Source organism: Nelumbo nucifera, chromosome 8 (genome assembly GCF_055504915.1).
Source record: "Nelumbo nucifera cultivar China Antique chromosome 8, China Antique-T2T, whole genome shotgun sequence".
NCBI lineage: Eukaryota > Viridiplantae > Streptophyta > Magnoliopsida > Proteales > Nelumbonaceae > Nelumbo > Nelumbo nucifera.
Window position 1 is genome coordinate 43,232,612 of NC_142656.1, and position 22,480 is coordinate 43,255,091.

The following is a 22,480-nucleotide window of genomic DNA, read 5'->3' on the forward strand; positions in this document are numbered from 1 at the left end:
ATAAAATATTAATTAATAATTTATACATATATATAATCTTAACTTAAAATATATCAAATCTATTAAAATACATATTATATGCAAATTCATAATTTTTAATTACTAAAATAATTTTAATTATTAGTATTTTATTTCTATAAAATTTCTAAAAGAAAAATCAATTATTAAAACAAATATAGATTAGTGGATTTGATGGATTCAATTTATATTATATTCTCAAATGTTTTGTAAATAGTATTTTTAGTTTTGTAAATAATAAATGTGTTTTTATTTACTAAAAAGTAATATATTAATTAATAATTTATTAAAAATCATTTTTGATATAAATGAGGATTTGATAAATTATTTAATCCAATAGTTTATAAAATAATAATTTTGAATATTATTATTTTTAATTTGTAGTCAAAGTTGTTGGATATAAAAATGATTTATTGGTTTAAATTCTATGTGAACCGTAGATGTTGAACTTAATATGAATTAATTTTTTAACTTATAAGCATAAGGTGAAAGATGGCTCAGTGGTTAAGGGCACTTCTAAGATTAGATGAGTGGCAATTTGAATCCCTAAACTTCTTTTTCCCCAAGTGGAGTCACATTTGTTGTTGCGTCCAATACACCTCGTCATATCCAATATCATAACCGTTTGATATCGATACAATAAGTTTAACAAAGAATTAGATGGGTCATTGACCAAGTCGACAAGATTTTGTAAAACACCAGATTGGATGTTGACCTAAACCAATATTGTGACTAGGTCACAAGTTTGATCTGCTAGGTCAACAATGGGTTGAGAACAAGGTTTTAAAAATTGACTAGGAAACTGAACCACTTTGACCACCAGTTTCTAGGTTAGCAGTTTGACTACTTGAGTTGAATGGTTCAAGACAATTTTGATGTCTAGCCATGTGACACCACTATCCCCCACTTTCTTCTAAATTATCAATAATTCCTATTTATCCTCTCCCACACATTTTATCTATATCTATCTAAAGAAAGTTTAAATTAACAATTTAAGAATAATTTAAATATTATAATGACATTAATAATAACTTTAAAATAGTTATTGAAAACACAAATAAATGATTATAACAATATTCATATTATTATAATTTTATATTTTTACAAAATTCATCACGAAATTATGTAGTGACACTATAAAATATAATTTTATGGATTATTCAATTTAAATGTTATTCAAATGATAAAAATTGAAACTTAAAAAATAAATATTATTTAAATATTTCAATAACTAAATATCTTCTATCAACAAAATATTTAACATTATGTAATAACTATAACATAAATAAAATTCAAATAATGAAAATTTTTTAATATTTTACATATGATTTAAATATTTAAATAACTAAATATTTTTGATAATGAAATATTTAAAATAATAAAACTTTAAATAGTTAAAATAAAAAAATTATGTAATAATTGTATAAATTATAATTTTATGGATTATTTGAGATTACACTATTTATTGATTAATTTAATATATTTTTAGTATTTATTATAGTTTAGTTAATTACTTATTGTAATTTTATTATATATTTATTTTCAATAATTCTGTATTTTATCTATAAATTTTCAATAATTATTGGAGATTAAACTATTGTTATTTATTAGAGATTAGACTATTTATTTAGGTGAAATTATGAGTTTTCTATGCTTGGTTTGATTATAGTTTGGCTAACAAAATTGACCTAATCAAGTTGGGGAGTTTGCACCTGATACTAATTGACCATTAGTGAAAACTAGCCAACTCGGGTTCTATCGGTTTGGGTCGATTTTCAATTTGGTCAATCGGTTCAAAAAATTTTAACTTAAAATTTAAATTTGTAAAAATTAAAATGGTATTATTAAAAAAATAAATTAAATGATTAAATTTATGATATCAAATATTTTAGTCTAAGGAATGTGGGAATTTCCCCACTTTCCTATATTAAAAAAGATATTTAAAATATAAAATATTAATATATATCTATGGTCAGGTTAGTTCGGTTTTGGTCAGTTTATAAATGGCCAAACCAAAACTGATCCAACGTGGTTGGATTAGGAAATTATTGAACCAAAGCCAATCAGAAATACTAGAAATTGACCAACTCAGGTCATGTTTGGTTGAATTGGTTGGTTTCATCATTTTGGTTAACAATCCTAGCTAAAATTATTTTTTGTTATTTTTGTATTGTAAAAAAATATTAGCAGTATATAAAATTGTCCGAGTCATGGTTGAGCTGGTCCGGAGAGACACGTGGCAGCTCGGTCACATCGGCATAGCTTGGCCAACTCCGCGGCATACATGGCCTCCCCGACCTAGGTTGGGCTACGCTATTACTGTGGCCCTCCATCTTATCCTCTCAGCTACGTTAGCTACACGTCATGCGGGTGAGCATAGCTATGGATAAGGAGGAATAAGGAAGTCAACTCCACCGGGGAATATCCCAAATACCTCAGTGCCAACCTCATCCCGACATCCCCGGAAGCCCAATCCGACTAGGACACGGACCTTCGGCTATAAAAAGGTACTCCATGCCCAAGGTAAGGGATTCTAACTTCTGAGACCCATACTACTACTTAGCTTGAACTAGCACCCTTATAGCCCAACCCGGCCATCTACCACCTCCTACTGACTTGAGCGTTGGAGTATCTACCCAGGGATAACTCCTCGGGCCTCTAACTTTTCCTTTCTTGATCAGAGGTCTTGAAGTGCAGCTCGTCCTTGTAGCTTGGCACCACACTGTTGGCAAGGGCTATCTGCTTGCTCTCCTCAGTTCATGCACCACCTTGGATTGAGCAGCATTAGATTGGTGCCGTCTGTGGGAAATGCACAAAAAGCCTTTCCTTAAAATCTCTCTCACCACGTAACCAAGAAATCGATCATGATGCCAAGAAACAACTCTAAGCAATCAATAGACTGATCCCCATCTCAAGAATCTTGCCGCCATAGCCTTACACGCTAAGAAACCTAGTAGAACCCAGCCATGGTCGACCCCACACAATTCCAAGTGATGGAAGAAAAGGTCGACAAGATCTAGCTAATGTAGAACCTGGGTACTACGGCACCGCCCAACAAGGCATTCCCCTCTCATGCCCCGATGCATATAAAGGATGATCCTTGCCTCGAGGACCCCAAAGCGCTCCGGGCAGACAAGGGCGCAGTGTAGTCCTCTGTCTGCTCTCATAGTAGGATGCACCAAACCACGTAGATCCTTGCTAAAGAAAAGGTTCAATAGATGAACGCCACCCCGCGTGGTCTCTATCGCCAAGTCTGGCTCCGTAAAAGACCACACAACGCACCCTAAGAAGGAAAGGGAAATGCACACTACGACCTTGGACCATAGGGATAATGAGTGATAGCTATGAATATATAACCCTAACAAGTGCACTAGTTATCAAGTAGTATAAAATATCGTTCCCACGAGGATTTAACAAAATAAGTATTAGAACCACAGTCTTCCCTAATTATTTGGGCAACCGAAATTCAGAATTGAGCAAGGACTATTGAGAAAAAAAATTAGCATAAGAAAATAAAAGCGAAGGTGATCACTAATCGAATCTGCAAAGGATGGAATCGCTAGGGCTTTTGATCCACCTAACCAGTGCAATGAATATTTATGGGTTCGATTTACCAAGATTAGTTGTCATTCTCATAAGTTGAAGTCTTTCCAATTTTATTTAATATTCTCTCTCGAGATATACTAAACCTACGGCCATTAGGTAGCCCTTCGATCTCTCGAGTAGAACTCTCAAGATGGGAGTGCATTAAGTCCAGGAAGACCATGAAATTCAGATGAATCATGCATATATATCTCTATATACCATTCAATTCACACTATGATATATTCAGTCGATTATGTGAATTCCTCTCTTGATTCATTCACATAACTCAAATCAATTAAGAGGTGGCTAAGTTCTTAATTGCATTAAGCACAATAATTCATAGACTATATAAAAATCACAATCTTGGATAAATCATAAAGATAAAAATATATTCATTAACATAATTAGGCTTTCCTCAGCCCTAGAAAGAAATAAATCAGTTCATGATAAGAGAATTAAAGCAAACAAAGGGAAAGAAAGAACTCTTGAATTCGTCCATGGTGCTGAGATCTCTTCTTCTTGTCGCCACCTTCTTCTTGAGATTTCTTGAATTCTTGATCTCCTTTCTTCTCTTTCTTGACTTCTTTTCTCCTCTCTTGACTGATAGCTCAATGCAATTCGTGATTCCCTCCAGAGATTGAGTGATTCATTGATCCCGTAATACCTAAAGCTGGTCCGCCCCCTCCTTTATATAGATTAAAGGGGAGGGGGTGGTCTCCTACTTTCTCTTGAAGTTGATCTTTACAAGAAATAGAAAGTCCTATCCTAATTCTAATCCTATCTCTTTATCTCTTGAACTCAATCCTTTTATCATTCTAAGATTACATCAAGAATTTAAATCTAGAAGGATTCTTTTTAGTTTCTTGTTCTTGGATTCGTAATAGACCTCCTCTGCTTATTGGGCTTCAGCCAGGCTTTTCTGCGAGTTGGGCTTCAGCTGCGGATTGGGCCTTCCTACGAAATTGCCCCGACTTCGGGCCCGGATTTGACTTCTCTGAAGGCCGAATCTGTGAAAGCCCAAAACAGGAAAGTTGTGGCTTTTTCCCTTATCTCTCCGGTGGATCTTGAATTAGCCCATTCGGAGTTCGGAAACGCGAGTTAGGCCCAGATCACTGAACGATATCGAAACTGTGAAAAATCATCTGATTTGTCTTTCTTTGCTCTTGATGCCTTCTTTCATACCCTGGACCAAAATACAAGAGATATGAGTCCAATTAGATGCTAATTTAGTATAAAAGACAGAATAATTGAGGATAAAAATATGATAAATTCTACTCTCATCAAATCCCCCACACTTAAACTCTTGTCCGTCCTTGGGCAAGACAAAACTCAAAACAAACTTAAAACAAGAACAAATTAACTAAAGATTTGTTTTGGATTTCTCTCAACAGGGTATTTGTCCTCCCTCAAGCTTTGATCAGTATCCATGGTTCTCCCCTTCGTCCACTTCTTTTCCTTTTTAACTTGTCCAAGAATAATCTTAAATCGCCAATCCTCATGTTCCCAAGTGAGATTGACAATCAAGGGAAGTAGGCATCTCTTCGCATGAATAATTTAGGGCTAGAGTAAGCCCTCTTTGTTTTCATAATCACCTGTGGAAAGATTCAAAAAATACCCTCTCATGATTCTTCAGAACGAAATAAGGAATGTTATTACCATAAGCTTGCTCATGTATCACATCTCCACCACTTATCATGAGTGCAATGCATCAAAAGGTGAATTAGGGGTTGGGATCTAGGGAAGAGTGCATTTTATGCTCCATCTCACCCTTTTATTCTTTTAGTGTGAGTACATTTTATGCTCCATCTCACACTAGCTCTTTTTCTCTCGGTGTGAGTGCATTTTATGCTCCATCTCACACGAGTTTTTTTTTCAAATTTATTTATTTATTTATTTTTATTCTATTATTTTTTTTTGGATAACACGTTCCAATACATGAACTCATTATCATGGTCTCAACATGCCTAACAAAACAAGTTCTAGAATAATCAACCCTTGTTTGTCCGTTAGAAACCAAATGCTCACAAGGGTCAACTCTGTATTGCATCTTGCCCGTTGATCATTCAAACTATTGAGATGCCTTCCCTAGCTAGAAATTTCAGCTAGATTTGCCTGGATCCTTTATTGTCTATCCTACCTAAGCACATGATTCAAGGTGGTTTGCAATCATTCAAAAACAAGTTTCTAAGGAGAAGAAATTTCAAAAGGAATGGTTAAAAAGTGATGATCAAAGCATGCTAGAGTTTGAAAAAAATTTATCAACCCCTTACTCCTCCCCCACACTTAAGATATACATTGTCCTCAATGTATGGAATATGCATGATAAGAACAATGAGAGAGATTTAAGAGGACTTCCCTGAATGCCTCGTTGAGATCCTGTAGATGTGAGATACGAAAAAGAGAAAAACACACTCATAAGAAAGAAGAAAAAAAAACTGAACAAACAAGTAACTAAACTTAATGGGTTGCCTCCCACAAGCGCTCATTTTAAGTCGTGAGCTTGACTTTCACCTTTCCTTCACGGCGGTTTCAAGGAGAGAATGGACCCATGGTGGGTGGGTTGTTCTCCTTCGATGTAATGCTTTAGCCCCTTTCAAGGAGAGAATGGACCCACAAGCGCTCAACCGCTGTCCATTTACCTTGAATGTATTCCCAGCATCATTATGTATTTCAATCGCTCCATGAGGGAATACTTTAGCCCCTTTAAAGGGTCCACCCCACTTGGTTTTTAACTTCCGATGTTTCCCCCTTTCATCCTTCATAGGTGGGTTTAAACTTGGAATATGGACCTGCACAATAGATGGGAGGGGTTTTGTGTGAGATGGAGGTAAAGATGCATTATGAATTGTAATTTCAAAAGAATGTGGCTCAGAAGTCAAATTTCGCAATTTTGATTTCAGTACAAACTTCTGCTCTGCTTGTTGCAATTGATTAGGAGTATTGTTAAGTGCAACTTTCAGCATGTCTTCTGTTTAGATGTTTCTAATTTAGCTGCACCAACATCAATGCTATCGATTGTATAAATTTCATGTTCAATTGTGTTGGGGTGTTCCATGGTTTTAAATACATTGAACACCACTTCTTCACCATTGCTTCTAAGGGTAAGTAGACCTTTTCGCACTTCAATTAAAGCATCACCAGTAGCAAGAAAAGGTCTCCCTAGAATCAATGGCATTGTCCTATCTTCCACCATATCCAACACAAAGAAATCAGCAGGAATAATAAAATTGCCCACTTTGACCAAAACATCTTCTACTATTCCCCTAGGATATTTAATGCTTCTATCAGCTAATTGCAGGATAATATTTGTAGATGTTAGTTCATGTAGTCCAAGTTTTTCAAAAATAGAATAAGGCATTAAATTTATACTAGCACCTAAATCACATAAAGCTTTTTCAAATTCAGTATTCCCTATGATGCAAGGTATAGAAAAACTCCCTGGATCCTTAAGCTTTGGGGGCAATTTCTTTTGAAGAATTGTTGAACATTCTTCGTTTAGTTTTACCATCTCACCATCCTCCCACTTTCTTTTGTTGGACATTACCTCTTTCAGGAATTTTGCATACTTGGGCATCTGCGATAATACATCAAGAAGAGGAAGGTTAATGTGAATCTTTTTAAACACTTCTAAAAATTTTTCAAATTGTTTATCAAATTTGGCCTTCAAAACTCTTCTTGGGTAGGGAATAAGGAGTTGGATTTCATGTAAATTTAGTTTAGGGGTACTTCCCTCATTCTCCTTTTGCAGATTGGCCAATTCAGCTTCCTTCTTTCCTCTCTGATAACATGCTCACAACCTGCCCCATTTGAACTTCTAAGTTCTTAATTGTTGTTTCATGGCTTTGGAATTTTGCTTCAGCAATGTTGATGAACTTAGAAATCATCTCCTCTAGATTGCTCTTTTTCTATTATGGGGGCGGTTGTGGTTGGAATCCCATGGGTTCCTTTTGATGATTGTTGCTCCAAGAGAAGTTGGGATGACTCCTCCACCCTGGGTTGTATGTATTGGAGTATGGGTTGAAGTTTGACCTGCTAGCATGAGAGATAAAATTAGCATTCTCATGGGAAATACAAGGACTATTTAATTGACAATCAGAATTAGTATGTCCTATTTGACCACATAAATTGCATGAGATACTAGATGGTGTATTAATGGCTGCAATATTAAAAGCATCAAACTTCTTATTCAAACTAGCAAGTTGTGCAGATATGGCTGCAAGGGAATCGATATGGTGTATTCCCCTCTGATTGGTTCGATCATTGCTCCACTGGTAGCTGTTTGACACCATCTCCTCTATTAAGTCATAAGCTTCTTCCGGTGTTTTCCTCATGATCGTACCACCTACGGCTGCATCAATAATAGATCGATTAGAGGGGTTAATGCCATTGTAAAAGGTTTGTATTTGTCGCCAAATTGGTATCCTATGGTGAGGACACCTCCTAAGCATCTCTTTAAATCTTTCCCATGCTTCATACAGGGACTCCCTCTCAAATTGAGCAAAAGTAGTAATATCATTAATTAATTTTGCTGTTTTGGAGGGTGGGAAATATTTAGCCAAAAATTTCTAGGTTAAATCATTCCAAGTGGTGATGCTTCCTGCAGGGAGTGAGTTGAGCCAATCTTTAGCTCTATCACGCAATGAAAAAGGAAATAATCTTAGCCTAATCGCATCATCACTAACTCCATTGTGTTTAAATGTATCACATATTTCAAGGAAGTTAACAATGTGTGCATTAGGGTCATCACTTGGTAACCCACTAAACTGAATGCTTGTTTGGATCATTTGAATTATTGCAGGCTTTATTTCAAAATTGTTTGCATGGATGGTGGGCTTGCAAATGCTGGATGTCGCCCCATCAATGTTTGGACAAGCATAATCCAAGAGGGTGCGATTTCCTTCTGCCATCTCTCCTTCTATCTCTATGGATAGTTCGCAAATAACAACCTCTTCTCTTGATTTTCCTTTGTTGGCCCTTTGCAACAAGCGAAGGGTCCTTTCAATTTCTGGATCGAATTCAGCTAACCCTTCCTGTCTAGTGCGTGTCATGCACTAGTAAATCTGAACCAACAAAAATTCGAACAAACAAATAAAAAAAAATATAAAAATAATAACAAAAATAAAAATAAATAAAAATAAAAGTAAAAATAATAACAGAAATAAAAGGTCCAAATTAATCAAGGTTAACAAATTCTAATATTATTTTAGGATTAAATCCCCGACAACGGCACCAAAAACTTGATAGCTATGAATATATAACCCTAGCAAGTGCACTAGCTATCAAGTAGTATAAAATATCGTTCCCACGAGGATTTAACAAAATAAGTATTAGAACCACAGTCTTCCCTAATTATTTGGGCAACCGAAATTCAGAATTGAGTAAGGACTATTGAGAATAAAAATTAGCATAAGAAAATAAAAGCGAAGGTGATCACTAATCGAATCTGCAAAGGATGGAATCGCTAGGGCTTTTGATCCACCTAACCAATGCGATGAATATTTATGGGTTCGATTTACCAAGATTAGTTGTCATTCTCATAAGCTGAAGTCTTTCCAATTTTATTTAATATTCTCTCTCGAGATATACTAAACCTACGGCCATTAGGTAGCCCTTCGATCTCTCGAGTAGAACTCTCAAGATAGGAGTGCATTAAGTCCAAGAAGACCATGAAATTCAGATGAATCATGTATATATATCTCTATATACCATTCAATTCACACTATGAATTATTCAATCGATTATGTGAATTCCTCTCTCGATTCATTCCCATAACTCAAATCAATTAAGAGGTGGCCAAGTTCTTAATTGCATTAAGCACAATAATTCATAGACTATATAAAAATCACAATCTTGGATAAATCATAAAGATAAAAATATATTCATTAACATAATTAAGCTTTCCTCAGCCCTAGAAAGAAATAAATAGTTCATGATGAGAGAATTAAAGCAAACAAAGGGAAAGAAAGAACTCTTGAATTCGTCTATGGTGCTGAGATCTCTTCTTCTTGTCGCCACCTTCTTCTAGAGATTTCTTGACTTCTTTTCTCCTCTCTTGACTGATAGCTCAATGCAATTCGTGATCCCCTCCAGAGATTGAGTGATTCATTGATCCCGTGATACCTAAAGGGGAGGGGATGGTCTCCTACTTTCTCTTGAAGTTGATATTTACAAGAAATAGAAAGTCCTATCCTAATTCTAATCCTATCTCTTTATCTCTTGAACTCAATTCTTTTATCACTCTATGATTACATCAAGAATTTAAATCTAGAAGGATTCTTCTTAGTTTCTTGTTCTTGAATTCGTAATAGACCTCCTCTGCGAATTGGGCTTCAGCCAGGCTTTTTTGCGAGTTGGGCTTCAGTTGCGGATTGGGCCTTCCTACAAAATTGCCCCAACTTTGGGCCCGGATTTGACTTCGATGCATGCCGAATCTGCGAAAGCCCAAAACATGAAAGTTGTGGCTTTTGCTCTTATCTTTCCAGTGGATCTTGAATCAGCCCATTTGGAGTTCGGAAACGCGAGTTACGCCCAGATCACTGAACGATGTCGAAATTGTGAAAAATCATCCGATTTGTCTTTCTTTGCTCTTGATGCCTTCTTTCATACCCTAGACCAAAATACAAGAGATATGAGTCCAATTAGATGCTAATTTAGTATAAAAAATAGAATAATTGGGGATAAAAATATGATAAATTCTACTCTCATCAATGAGATTCAGGAACTCCGATAGTGCTTGGAAGAGTTGGAGCGCAACCAAGGCTAGAGAAGCACAATGCCCGTTGTAGATCAGCCCGCACAACCAGCTATGCCAACCACTAAGGAACAGCCTTTCACTTAGGAGATTGTGGACGAGGTGCCTCCCATAGGACGGCAGGCACCTCAGCTAGACAAGTACGACAGGAGTACTGATCCCGTTGATCACATCGAAGCACTGAAGGCCCAGTTGATGTTGCATAGATCTTCCGAGGGCCTAATGTGCAAAGCCCTAGTGGCCACCCTCACGGGTCCAGCCCTAACCTGGTATTCCTCTCTACCTCCATGTTCCATCATGTCGTGGGAGCAGTTGGAAACTCAGTTCCGTGCACAGTTCAAAACGAGCCAAAAATACTGGAAGACCTTAGCCAGCCTTATGCAAGTGGGCTAAAGGAAAGCTGAATCTCTCAAGGATTACTTGGCGAGATTCAACAAAGAGGCATTACAGGTCAGAAACCTGAAGTAGTCCATGGCTATCACCGCTATTCAACACACCCTCCACCCATCGCCATTCAACTTCTCCATCTCCAAGAACCCCCCATAAACCCTCGTCGCGCTGATGATTCATGCACAGAAATACATCAACACAAAAGAAGTGCAAGCACAACTGTGGTACGAGGAAGAGAGATCAGACAAGAAGAGAGACACCGAGGAGCGGAAGTCAAAGAGATCAGACTGGGACTGTAAGAGGCAGGACCACCGATTTGATCATAAACTGCGGACACCTCCGCCGACCTATTGGAACTTTATGCCACTAAACACACTGCGGTCTGAGGTTCTGATGCAAATTCGTGACCACAGCTACGTCCGGTGGCCTGAAATGATGAAGACACATGGGAACAAGAGGAATCATGACAAGTACTGTGAATTCCATAGGTACCCTAGCCATGACAAGGATAACTGCTTCGACCTATGCAACCGCATCGAGGACCTGATCAGGCATGGGTACCTTGGCGGGTTCGTTGACAAGAACGAGAAGCCTGTGCAGGAGGAATGTGTAGAGAATGCTCGACCACAACCCCGAGCCCCTCCTGCTAGTGTGATCCACGTCATATCGGGAGGAATCGCCGCAAGAGGGGAAAGTAGCTCAGGGTGCAAGAAATATGCACGTTTATGCGAGATTGACAACTGCGGGCACAAGAAGAAGTGTGGCCTATCTATCACCTTCACCGACAATGATCTCTGGGGAGTCCAAACCCCGCACGACGATGCCTTGGTTATCATAGCCGAGGTTTCCAACTTTGAGATACGGTTGATTATGGTTGATATAGGTAGCTCCGTTGATGTGCTCTTCGAGGATGTATTTGAGAAGCTCGACATAGACAAAAATCACCTCACTTCCATCAACACTCCCCTAATGGGTTTATCCGGAGAGTCCCTCTTGCCCACAGGAAGGATAACCCTTCCCCTCTAGATCGGGGATGGCGACATTACTGCAATGACCATGGTAGACTTCATCGTGGTTTGTTGCCCCTCATCCTACAACACCATCCTTGGCAGGCCGACCCTTAATGCTCTATAGGCCACAGTCTCCACATTCCACCTTGCCATGAAGTTCTCCACCGAGTATGGAGTGGGCATGATGTGTAGAGACCAAAGAATTGCATGGCAATGATACCGGCTCTCCTGTCGAGGACCACACCCTACCATAGAAACATTGATGGCGGAATTCTATGATTTAAGGGACGAGGTGAGAGCACATCATGGCCAACTTGTCGAAGACCTCATCCAGGTTCCATTCAATGAAGAAGACCCTGAGAGGACGGTCCATATCGGCTCCCTCCTAGATGACTGCCTCCGGGGAGAGCTTGTGTAGCTATTGAGGGACTACGCCGACGTGTTCACCTAGTTAGTGGTGGATATGCTGAGGATCGACCCTAAAGTCATCACGTACCACCTGAACGTTGACCCACGCTACCAACCTATCAAGCAGAAGAAGAGGAGCTTCACAACAGAGTGGCAAGTGATCACAGACGAAGTGCAAAAGTTGCTCGACGCCGGCTCCATTCGGGAAGTCAAATACCTCGACTGGCTAGCAAACGTGGTAATGGTGAAAAAGGCCAATGGGAAGTGGAGGATATGCATCGATTTCACTCACCTAAACAAAGCCTGCCCCAAAGATAGCTTCCCTTTATCGAGGATTGATCAGCTCATCGATGCCATGGTAGGTCATGAACTCCTGAGCTTCAAGGAATCTTTCTCGAGGTACAACCAGATTCGAATGCACCCTGACAATCAGGAGAAAACGGCTTTCATCACTGACTACGGCCTATACTGCTACAAGGTAATGTTCGGCCTTAAGAACGCAGCGCCACTTATCAGCAGCTAGTGAACAAGGTATTCAAGGATCAGATCGACCAAAACGTGGAAGCATATGTCGACGACATGCTTGTGAAGAGCAAGAAGGCCAAGCACCCCCTTGCCGACCTAAAGGAACTCTTTGACACCCTTAGGAAGTATAAGATGAAGCCAAACCCAACCAAATGTGCTTTCGGGGTCAGCTCTAGTAAATTCCTGGGGTTCATGGTGACACAGAGAGGGATAGAAGCCAACCTAGAAAAGATACATGCCATCCTTGACATGCAATCACCCCGGTCACATAGAGAAGTGTAGTGACTCACCGGTAGAGTAGCCACCCTCAGCAGGTTTATGTCTAAATCCACAGACCGGTGTCTGCCCTTCATCAAAGCCTTCAAGTGATCAAAAGACTTCTAGTGGACCGAGGAATGTGGATGGTCCTTTCAAGAGCTGAAGCAGTACTTGAGCTTGCCACCTCTTCTCACCAAACCGAGCCTAGGGGACGAGCTACTACTCTATCTCTCAGTCGGGGATGAGGTCGTTAGCTCAGTTCTGGTTAAGGAAGAAGACCAGGTACGAAGGTCAATATACTATAACAGAAAGGTCCTTAGTGGTGCGGAAACCTATTACTCCAACTTGGAAAAAATGGCACTATCATTGGTCACCTTGACTAGGAAGCTCAAACCATATTTCCAAGCCCACAATGTCAAAGTGCTCAGCCCCTCAAGCAGGTCCTTCAAAGGCTAGAAGCATCTGCTCGCCTAGTCAAGTGGAGCGTAGAGCTCAGTGAGTTCAACATCGAGTATGCACCCCATCCCGCGATCAAGGCCCAATCTCTAGCAGATTTCATCGCTGAGTGTACCTTTATTTCCGAAGGCCCGACCCCGCTGCCACAAATATGGACTCTGCATGTAGATGGCTCATCAAATCATCAAGGCAGTGGGGCTGAACTCAGTCTCTTCGGCCCAGATGATATTGTGCTAGAACACGCTCTCAGATTCAAGTATAAAGCATCGAATAACGAGGCTAAGTATGAGGCCCTAATCACGGGACTTCGGCTTGCCCTGGACCTGGGAGCTCAGAGAATAGAAGCCTTCAACGGCTCTCAACTGGTAGTCAGCCAGATCCATGGCTAGTTCGAGATGAGAATGCCCACCATGGTGAGCTATCTATAGTAAGTACAATAGCTCGTCCACTAACTCGAGCACTTCAACATCCAGTAGATCCCTCGAGTAGAAAATGTATGAGCTGATGCACTATCCAATCTAGCAAGTTCCCAAAAAACCTACCTCGACACGATGGTATAGTTGGACACACTGGCCCAGCCGAGCATCGCACCGACGACCCTCCTTATCCTCCCAATATAACACGGTTCATCCTAGATGGACCCCATTACACAATACCTTCAGGAAGGCACTCTTCCAGAAGATTGGACAAAAGCAAAGAGGTTACAACATAGAGCAGCCCGGTACTGTTTTATCCAAGGTCAGCTCTACTGTTGCTCGCATACTCTCCCGTACCTGAAGTTCCTCTCCCCAATCGAGGAAAATTACATCCACAAGGAGATCTACGAAGGTATCTGTAGAGACCACCCCGGCATGCGCACCTTGGCACACAAGGCACTCCAGCAAGGTTATTTCTAGCTGATGATGAAGCAAGACGCAGCCCAACTAGTTCGGAAATGTGATAGTTGACAGTGACATTCCAATCTCCATCATCAACCTATAATCCCCTGAAGTCGATCATTAGCTCATGGCCATTTGCACAATGGGGTATGGACATCCTCGGTTCCTTCCCCTCCATGGTTGCATAGAAGAACTTCCTCCTAATAGTAGTGGATTACTTCACCAAATGGGTGGAAGCTTAAGCTCTAGCACACATTACAGTTGGTGTATCCGAAAGTATGTCGTTAACCACTTTGGAACACCAGTTTCAATATTTATAAATTTTTTCGATTCTCAAAATAACTGCAAATGCAATTAGTGGTGAGAAAGGGGATGTATCCATCCATAGGGAAGCGAGGGAAAAATCATTACATACTTCAATCCAAACAAAATAACATGAATGGAGATTGCAGAAACACCAAAATTAAATAATTAAACTAGAATCCATTAAAATAAAATTCTAACAATGCTAAAAGTGAAACTTGCAAAAAGATAAATAAATGACAGAAATAATAAATAAAAAAAACTAAATAGAAAGTTTGCAACTCGGTCAGAGGTAGTAGTCTTTGGATCTATCCTTTGACCCTCGAACTTCTTGAGCTAGGCCTTCCGTCTTGCCTGGCCGAATTTCAGATCTGCAGAAAGGAAGACAAAAATCAAACTAGATAAAAGTAAATTGCAGAAATAAAAATAAGTACTGGAAGTTAAAGAACAAAAAGTAAATCTGAAACTAATGGTAAATTGGTTGGGATCCGAATCCAGAGGTGGTAGTAAGGGCTAGGCGAACTGCAAGCAGGAACCCCTCCTCTTGCCTGAGCGTTCTCCTCTTCCTCTACCCTTGAACTTATCAAGAACATCCTCCCATCTTATCTGGGAGCAGAATCCAACCCCTTCTCTGGACCCTTGGGGTCCTTTTTATAGAGAAGGGTGGATAAAACTAGGATTAGAGATAAAGAGGGAGTGGTAGCTGGGTTTTCGTAGAAATATGGGTGCCCTAGGGTTTAGAATGGAGGGTTAGGATTATTCTAAGGTGATCTTAAGGCTGAGAAGAGAAGGAGAGGGTGCCCAATATTATGTAGGGCTAAGACTTGGGTGCCCAGAATTGGATGGTGGATATTAAAAGGAGTGATTGGCACCCTAGGGTGAATGGCTGAGATATAGAGTGAAATAGAGGGCTGAGATCTAGTGGCTAAAGGTTGAATGGTCAGGATTAAAAGTTAGGTGGTGTCCTAGGGTTAGAATGCACTCCAAAGAGGGTGCCTTAGAATGGAGGGTGGAGATTAGATGTTAGGAAGGGATGGAAGGTGAGGATTTAGTAGTTAAGGGCGGATAGGGTTTGTTAGAAATGAAAAGAATGAGTGGAGAGGCGCCCTAGGGTTTGCTAGGGAGAGGGGAGTATGCTAATACAGATGAAGGGGCATCATTCTGGGTTTAGCAAATAGGAGGTGCCCTCCTGTAATCAATTTTTCACAAAAACACCTCTCTCAGCCGGAATTCACACCAACTTCCCAAAAACTGCATTTATACCTTGAAATTTCCCCAATTTTCCCCAAGATTTGCACAAAGACCCTCAAAGGTCACAATATTGAATCTAACTAAGGGGACATTTTGACTATTCTAAGGCCTAAAATACCCTTGAAATGATGCCCTTAAGGCATCAAACTAAAAAGTTATCACACCCCCAACTTAACCATTGCTAGTCCCTTAGCAATGCAGCCTTAAAATTACACTAAGTAAAGGGATCATTGCATTGCAAAATCATCATTGACAAAATTAGCCAAGTTTCCTGATTTCAGAATTCTCAAACTTTGTATAGATTGGTATCAGGCTTAAGGGGTAAAACTGTATTGCTTTGAACATTACAGAAACTTGGCTTAAAAATCTTATATACCCTTCCATTTGTACACTGTCTTGATAAGCTGAGATTGATTTTTAAAATCAAGCGAGTATTCTTCTTATCATTTCTAACAATGGATTTCTAACCCTGAACTTGATATGCACACTTATTTTTATTGCTACCTTCCATCGTTTGACGCGAATCTCGACACTTGCCTTAGGTGAAGAGACCCGATTACCAAGTGTTAGGTGATTGTCTTTGGCATTCCCTTTTCCGTTTAACATGAATCTCAACACTTAACTTAAGTGAGGTAACCCGATTACTAAGTCTAGGGTGTCTATTGACCTTTTATTTTCTTTTTTTTTTGAAACACTATTCAGGGTAGTCCACTGTCTCTGACAATTTGAATTTTTTGTCTAGTTTCTCAATCTTTCTCTTCTTATCCTGTTAGTGGCAAACATGGGAATATTTTCCAATTTCTAAATTGTTTCGATAATATTCAAATAAGACCAATTTTGACTCCTATCACTTGCTCCCAATTTCTATAAAATTCAATATTATTCTATCAGTTTCCTCAACTTTTTCTATTTGGAAATCTCTTTTAATGGAAAGAATTTTTAAAATTTTCAATGAACTTTTAATTCTACATATTTAAAGGCTTAGCTTCTCAATTTTTTTTTCAAAATTTTCTCTCTTTCCTCACCCCCCAACTTAAGTGCCCCAATGACATGAGTAGACTAAAGTAAAGGTACTTGGGCCAAACAGAACAATTAAGAGGTTATTTTCAAGGGGTTCAAGCTCTACCAACTGGTCTCGAATCAAGAAAACAAAATTATAATCCGAAAAGCAAAAGCAACTGAAAACTACGTTGGTTTGCCTCCCAACCAGTGCTAAGTTTAACGTCTTCAGCCAGACACATTCACACACTTTTCTCATTTATACTCTCAGACTCGCTTTCTTCTTCCCACATACAGGGTTCATATTGGGCTAACCAAGTAGTAGACAGGGCATCTAAAAGACCATCCACTACATCTACCTTGAACTCATCTTCCCCTAGGTTTGGATACTTAGTGGCACTAAATACATTTAACTGGACTTTTTGCTCTCCAAATGAAATGTTCATTTCTCCTGATTTACAATTGATGTTTGCATTGACCATTGCTAGAAATGGACGTCTTAAGATTATCGGGTTATGGCTCAGTTCCTCGGTTGGGGTCATGTCTAGGATGACAAAATCTACTGGGAAGTAACAATCCTCTATCCTGACAATGACATCCTCAATAATACCTCGATGAGTCTTGACTGACCGATCAACGAGTTGTAGAATTATCGGGGTAGGTTTTAACTTGCCGATCCTAAACCTTTCATAAAGAATTGAGGAAGGTAGATTTACGTTGTCCCCAAGATCCAATCGGGCCCGATCGAAAGTGATTCCAGAGATGACACAGCTTATGAGAGGAGCACTAGGGTCTTTCATTTTCCAAGGAAGTTGGTTTAAGAGAAACGCACTAACATCTGCCGAGAGAATCACTTTTTGTGGGGCCGATTGTGGCTCCTTCTTTTGTGTGCATAGCTCTTTCAAGAACTTGGCGTAGGCCGGGACATGTTGGATTGCGTCGAGGAGAGGGATGTTAATATGGACTTGCTTGAATAATTCCCTGATCTCCTCATTGTGAGTCTTTTTCTTCTTTTGCAATGGCCTGACTGTGAGTGTGGTTGGAAAGGGAACTACAAGTTGGTTCACTATAGGCTTTTCTTCTAAATTTTCCTTTCCTTTTTCTTCCCACCCCCCCAACTTATGGTCTTCTTGCTCCTTTTCTTCTTCACTAACTTTCTTTTTCTCATATGGGTCTTGTAAAATCCTCCCACTCCTTAAGGTTGTAACAACTTTGGCATTTTCAAACTAAGGGTTCTTAGGAGGTGGTTGAATCTACTGTGGAGGAAAACCCGGTGGCTGATTTATAGGATTCACAACTGGTTGACTTGGTAGTTGCCATACTTCTTTCCTCGCATTGGCTTCAGCTAGTTGTCCTATTTGGCTCTCTAATCTAGCAATGGACTGTTGTTGAGTTAGGATCAGCTATTGAAGCTGCATGAAATAGTCATTAATTGTATGGGTCTGAGGAGGTTGGGGGTAAGCCTGGTAAGGTTAGGCCGGTTGGTTCCTCGGGTACATCTGCTGGAATTGACTCTGCACTTGTGGCTTCTAAAATTGCTGGGCCATGGAGTTGGATGGGTGGTACTGCTAGGACTATGTGTCAAGTTGATGTGTCTTCCAAGAAAAGTTAGGGTGATTTCTCCACCTAGGGTTATAAGTATTTGAGAATGGGTCATTATTGGGCCTTGAGAAACTCTGGGCTGCTTGAACTTATTCTTGGATAAACGGCGAAAACTTGGCCGCCATGGGATGATCATCAACCTAGTGGACCTGGCTGGCACAAATGGAACAAACATTAGAATAGGGTGTAGATGGGCCAGTTGCTGGTTATAGGTGAAGAATTGATCAATCTTTTGGGCTAGAAGATCTACCCTATCCAATTTTCTAGAGATTGCATTCAGGTCCATTCTTGCTTCGGGCTCTATATTGTTCTTGAATTCGTAGAGTCCTGCCCTCTTTGAGGGTCGCACTAACCATTCATAGGAATACAAGGATGCATTGTTGATGGAGTTTTCACTCAAGGTCTCAAAAAGAGCATACACTTCATCCTCACTTTTGCTCATAAATGCCTCCCCCATAGGATGCCTTTACCATTTGCCTATACTGATCAGTCAAACCTTCATAGAAGGCTTAGACAATTTGCCACTGAGATAGACCATGGTGTGGGCACTTTCTCATCAACTCTTTCATTCTCTCCCAAGACTTGTGAATTTGTTCACCCGGTGTTTGGGTGAATCTAGTGATGGCTCTTCTCATGGTGTTGATTCGTCCTATAGGGTAGAACTTTCTAAAAAAATCTTGCTGCATTTTTGCCCAAGTTTTAATAGGTCTCCCTATAGTTCCCAACCAGTGCTTGGCCTTGTCTTTCAAGGAGAAGGAGAAAGAGTTAATCTAAGGGCATCATCATTAATGTTTTGGATCCTTATAGTGGAACATATTTCTAGAAAGTTGTCTGTGTTTGCATGGGTCCTCACTCGGGTTCCCATAGAAAGAGGGAAGCATTTGGATTGTGCTTGATTTAATTTCATACTACAAGGCTTGGGTATCTGGCAACTCTATGTAGGATGAAGAGTGATATTGGGTTGGAGTGAAATACTCCTTCAGCTTTCTGGGCGGTGCATCATTAATTCTGGCCATTTGGTTGTGTTGTTGGTGATGGAGGTATCTCTCTATCTTATGTATGGGTTCTACTATTTCTCTCCTCAGGGATCTCCTTCCCAACATACAACTTGGAAGTCCCTTTTTCTTCTTTTTGAAATTTGAAATTGAAATTTTGAATTTTAATTTCAAATTTAGATTTTGAAATTTAAATTTTGAAATTCAAACTCAAATTTGATTTTTTTTTTGAAATTTGAAATTTAAATTCAAATTTAGATTTTGAAATTTTAATTCCTGAAATTTAAAGTTAAATTCAAATTTTTAAATTTTTAAAAAATTGCAAGAAATTCAAACACACGACCTATGGTTTCCTAAACTAGTGGTTCAACCAATGTGAATCCTCTTAGGTTCACTTGGAATTACACCACTTCCTTTGGTTAACCAAGTAAGAGGTGGGGATGTGGGAGGCTCCCTTGCTCTCACAAGGACCTAATTAAGTAACCACAGAACCCACTTAGGCTTAGTCGTTTAACCTCTTTTCTTATACACCAACCACTGTTTATGGAAAGTAATTACAAGCTTCCCTAAAATTCAGCACTCTTTTGAACCAAATGTGAGGCTCTCTAAAGGATCTTGCTATCCAAATTTTTAATCAGGGTTTAGGGTGAACCACATGTAAATGGTGGTGATTTTTGGGCCAAGGAAGGGTGATGAAATCCCCACCTTATCTTATTTAAGTTGGATTGCCCTTAAATGGGTTAAGGAAAAAAAAAACAATAAACAAAATAAATGCAACTAATTACAATGCATGAACAATTATTTCTAATATGCAATTTAGCAATTTAACATGAAATAATAAAAAAAAATCTAATTCAGCAAAAGGAACAATTAAAAAAATAAAAAAGAACCTAAGACATTCACAACTAACATGATAATTTCAACAATTAAATAATCCTATATGATGCTTGCTCTAGAATATCAAACCCTAAATGTTGGAATGCAAATGCAACAATTTTTAAATATTAATTAAATTTTTTTTATTATTATTATTATTTTTTTGAAATTCAAAATTTGAAATTTAAATTCGAATTCAAATTCAAATTCAGATTCGAATTAAAATTAAATTTTGAATTCAAATTTGAAAATAAAAGGATTAATTATTCAATTAAATAACTAATTAAAGGGCAATTAAATAAAGCAACCAAGAATTACAGCAAACCGAAAATAAAAGGATTAATTATGCTAAAAAAATTAACTAGAAAAATAATATCTAACAAGAAAAATTGCTACTCAAAGGATTAAACAGAATAATAAAAAAATAAGAATATGCGGCAATAAATAAAAAAAATCGAAGTGAGTTTCTAATCTAAAAATTAAAAAAAAAATAGAACCTAACAATCCTAAACAGAAATTCGCTCAAGAAATAAAAAGAAAAAATAGATCTAAGAACAAAACGAAAAAGAAATAGTACTAAAAATAAATCAGACCTAGAAAAAAAGAATAAAAAATTAATTAATTAAGAATTCAAAAATCACTATTTTACCAAAAAAGGGAGTTTGAAAATAAAAATAAAAAATAGAAGACTAAATTCGGACGACTACACTTGAAATGCAATCCACTTTCTCTTCTATTCTCTTTTCTTTGGCAGTCCGACAACGCTTCGGTTCCCCACCTTTTGCTATTACATCTTGCAAAATCAAAGAGAAACAAGAATTAAAATGAGATCACATATCAAGTAATTAAGCAAAAACAATAAATAATAATGAAATAGATCCGGACAAAGAAAATAAAAATTTTTCTCCGTTGCTCCCTCGGCAACGGCGCCAAAAACTTGGTGTATCCGAAAGCGTGTCATTAACTACTTTGGAACACAAGTTTCAATATTTATAAATTTTTCTGATTCTCAAAATAACTAGAAATGTAGTTAGTGGTGAGAAAGGGGTTGTATCCACAGGGAAGCAAGGGAAAAATCGTTACGTACTTCAATCTGGACAAAATAACACGATTAGAGATTGTAGAAACACGAAATTTAGTTAATTAAACTGGAATCCATTAAAATAAAATTCTAACAATGCTGAAAGTGAAACTTGCAAAAAGATAAATAAATGACAGAAATAAATAAATAAAAAAAGCTAAATAGAAAGTCTACAACTCAGTCAGAGGTAGCAGTCTTCGGATCTATCCTTTGACCCTCGAACTCCTCGAACTATGCCTTTCGTCTTACCTGGCCGAATTTAAGATCTACGGAAAGGAAGACAAAAATTAAACTAGATAAAAGTAAATTGCAGAAATAAAAATAAGGACTAGAAATTAATGAATGGAAAGTAAATCTAAAACTAATGGTAAATTGGTTAGGATCCGAATCCAGAGGTGGCAGTAGTGGCTAGGCGAACTGCAAGTAGAAACCCCTCCTCTTGCCTAGGCGTTCTCTTCTTCCTCTACCCTTGAACTTCTCAAGAATAGCCTTTCATCTTACCTGGGGGCAGAAAATCCTTTCTTAGGACCCTTGGAGTCCTTTTTATAGAGAATGGTAAATCAAACTGGGATTAGAGAGAAAGAGGGGGGCGGCAACTGAGTTTTAGCAGAAATATGGGCGCCCCAGGGTTTAGAATGGAGGGTTAGGATTGTTCTAAGGTGATCCTTAGGTTGTGAAGAGAAAGAGAGGGCGCCCAATATTATGTAGGGCTGAGATTTGGGCGCCCAGAATTGGGTGGTGGAGACTTAGGCACCTAGGGCTGAAAGGTGAAGATTAAAAGGTGTGATTCGCGCCCTAAGGTGAATGGCTGAGATAGAGAGTGAAATAGAGGGTTGAGATCTAGTGGCTAAAGGCTGAATGGTGAGGATTTAAAGTTAGGTGGCGCCCCAGCGTTAGAATGGGAGGTGAGGATTTAGCAGTTGGGGGCAGATAGGGTTTGTTGGAGATGAAAAGAACGAGTGGAGAGGTGCCCTAGGGTTTGCTAGAGAGAGGAGAGTATGCTAATATAGTAGGAGGGCTGCCATTCTGGGTTTAGTAGATAGGAGGTGCCCTCTTGTGCTCAGTTTTTCACAAAAACACCCCCTCTCCCAGTT

The 22,480-nt window shown here is 38.7% G+C and overlaps 1 protein-coding gene and 1 non-coding gene across 2 annotated transcripts; both read left to right on the plus strand.

Annotated features, from left to right (window-relative positions):
* Positions 1–8,022: 8,022 nt before the first annotated feature.
* On the plus strand, positions 8,023–8,129 carry LOC148789951 (small nucleolar RNA R71). The gene has a single exon (XR_016079938.1). It is a non-coding gene; the product is annotated as a small nucleolar RNA R71 (small nucleolar RNA).
* Positions 8,130–10,915: 2,786 nt separating this feature from the next.
* Positions 10,916–11,770, plus strand: LOC104611412 (uncharacterized). Its single transcript, XM_010278431.1, has one exon. The coding sequence runs from the start codon at positions 10,916–10,918 to the stop codon at positions 11,768–11,770; it is 855 nt and encodes a 284-aa protein (XP_010276733.1).
* The last annotated feature ends 10,710 nt before the right edge of the window (positions 11,771–22,480 follow it).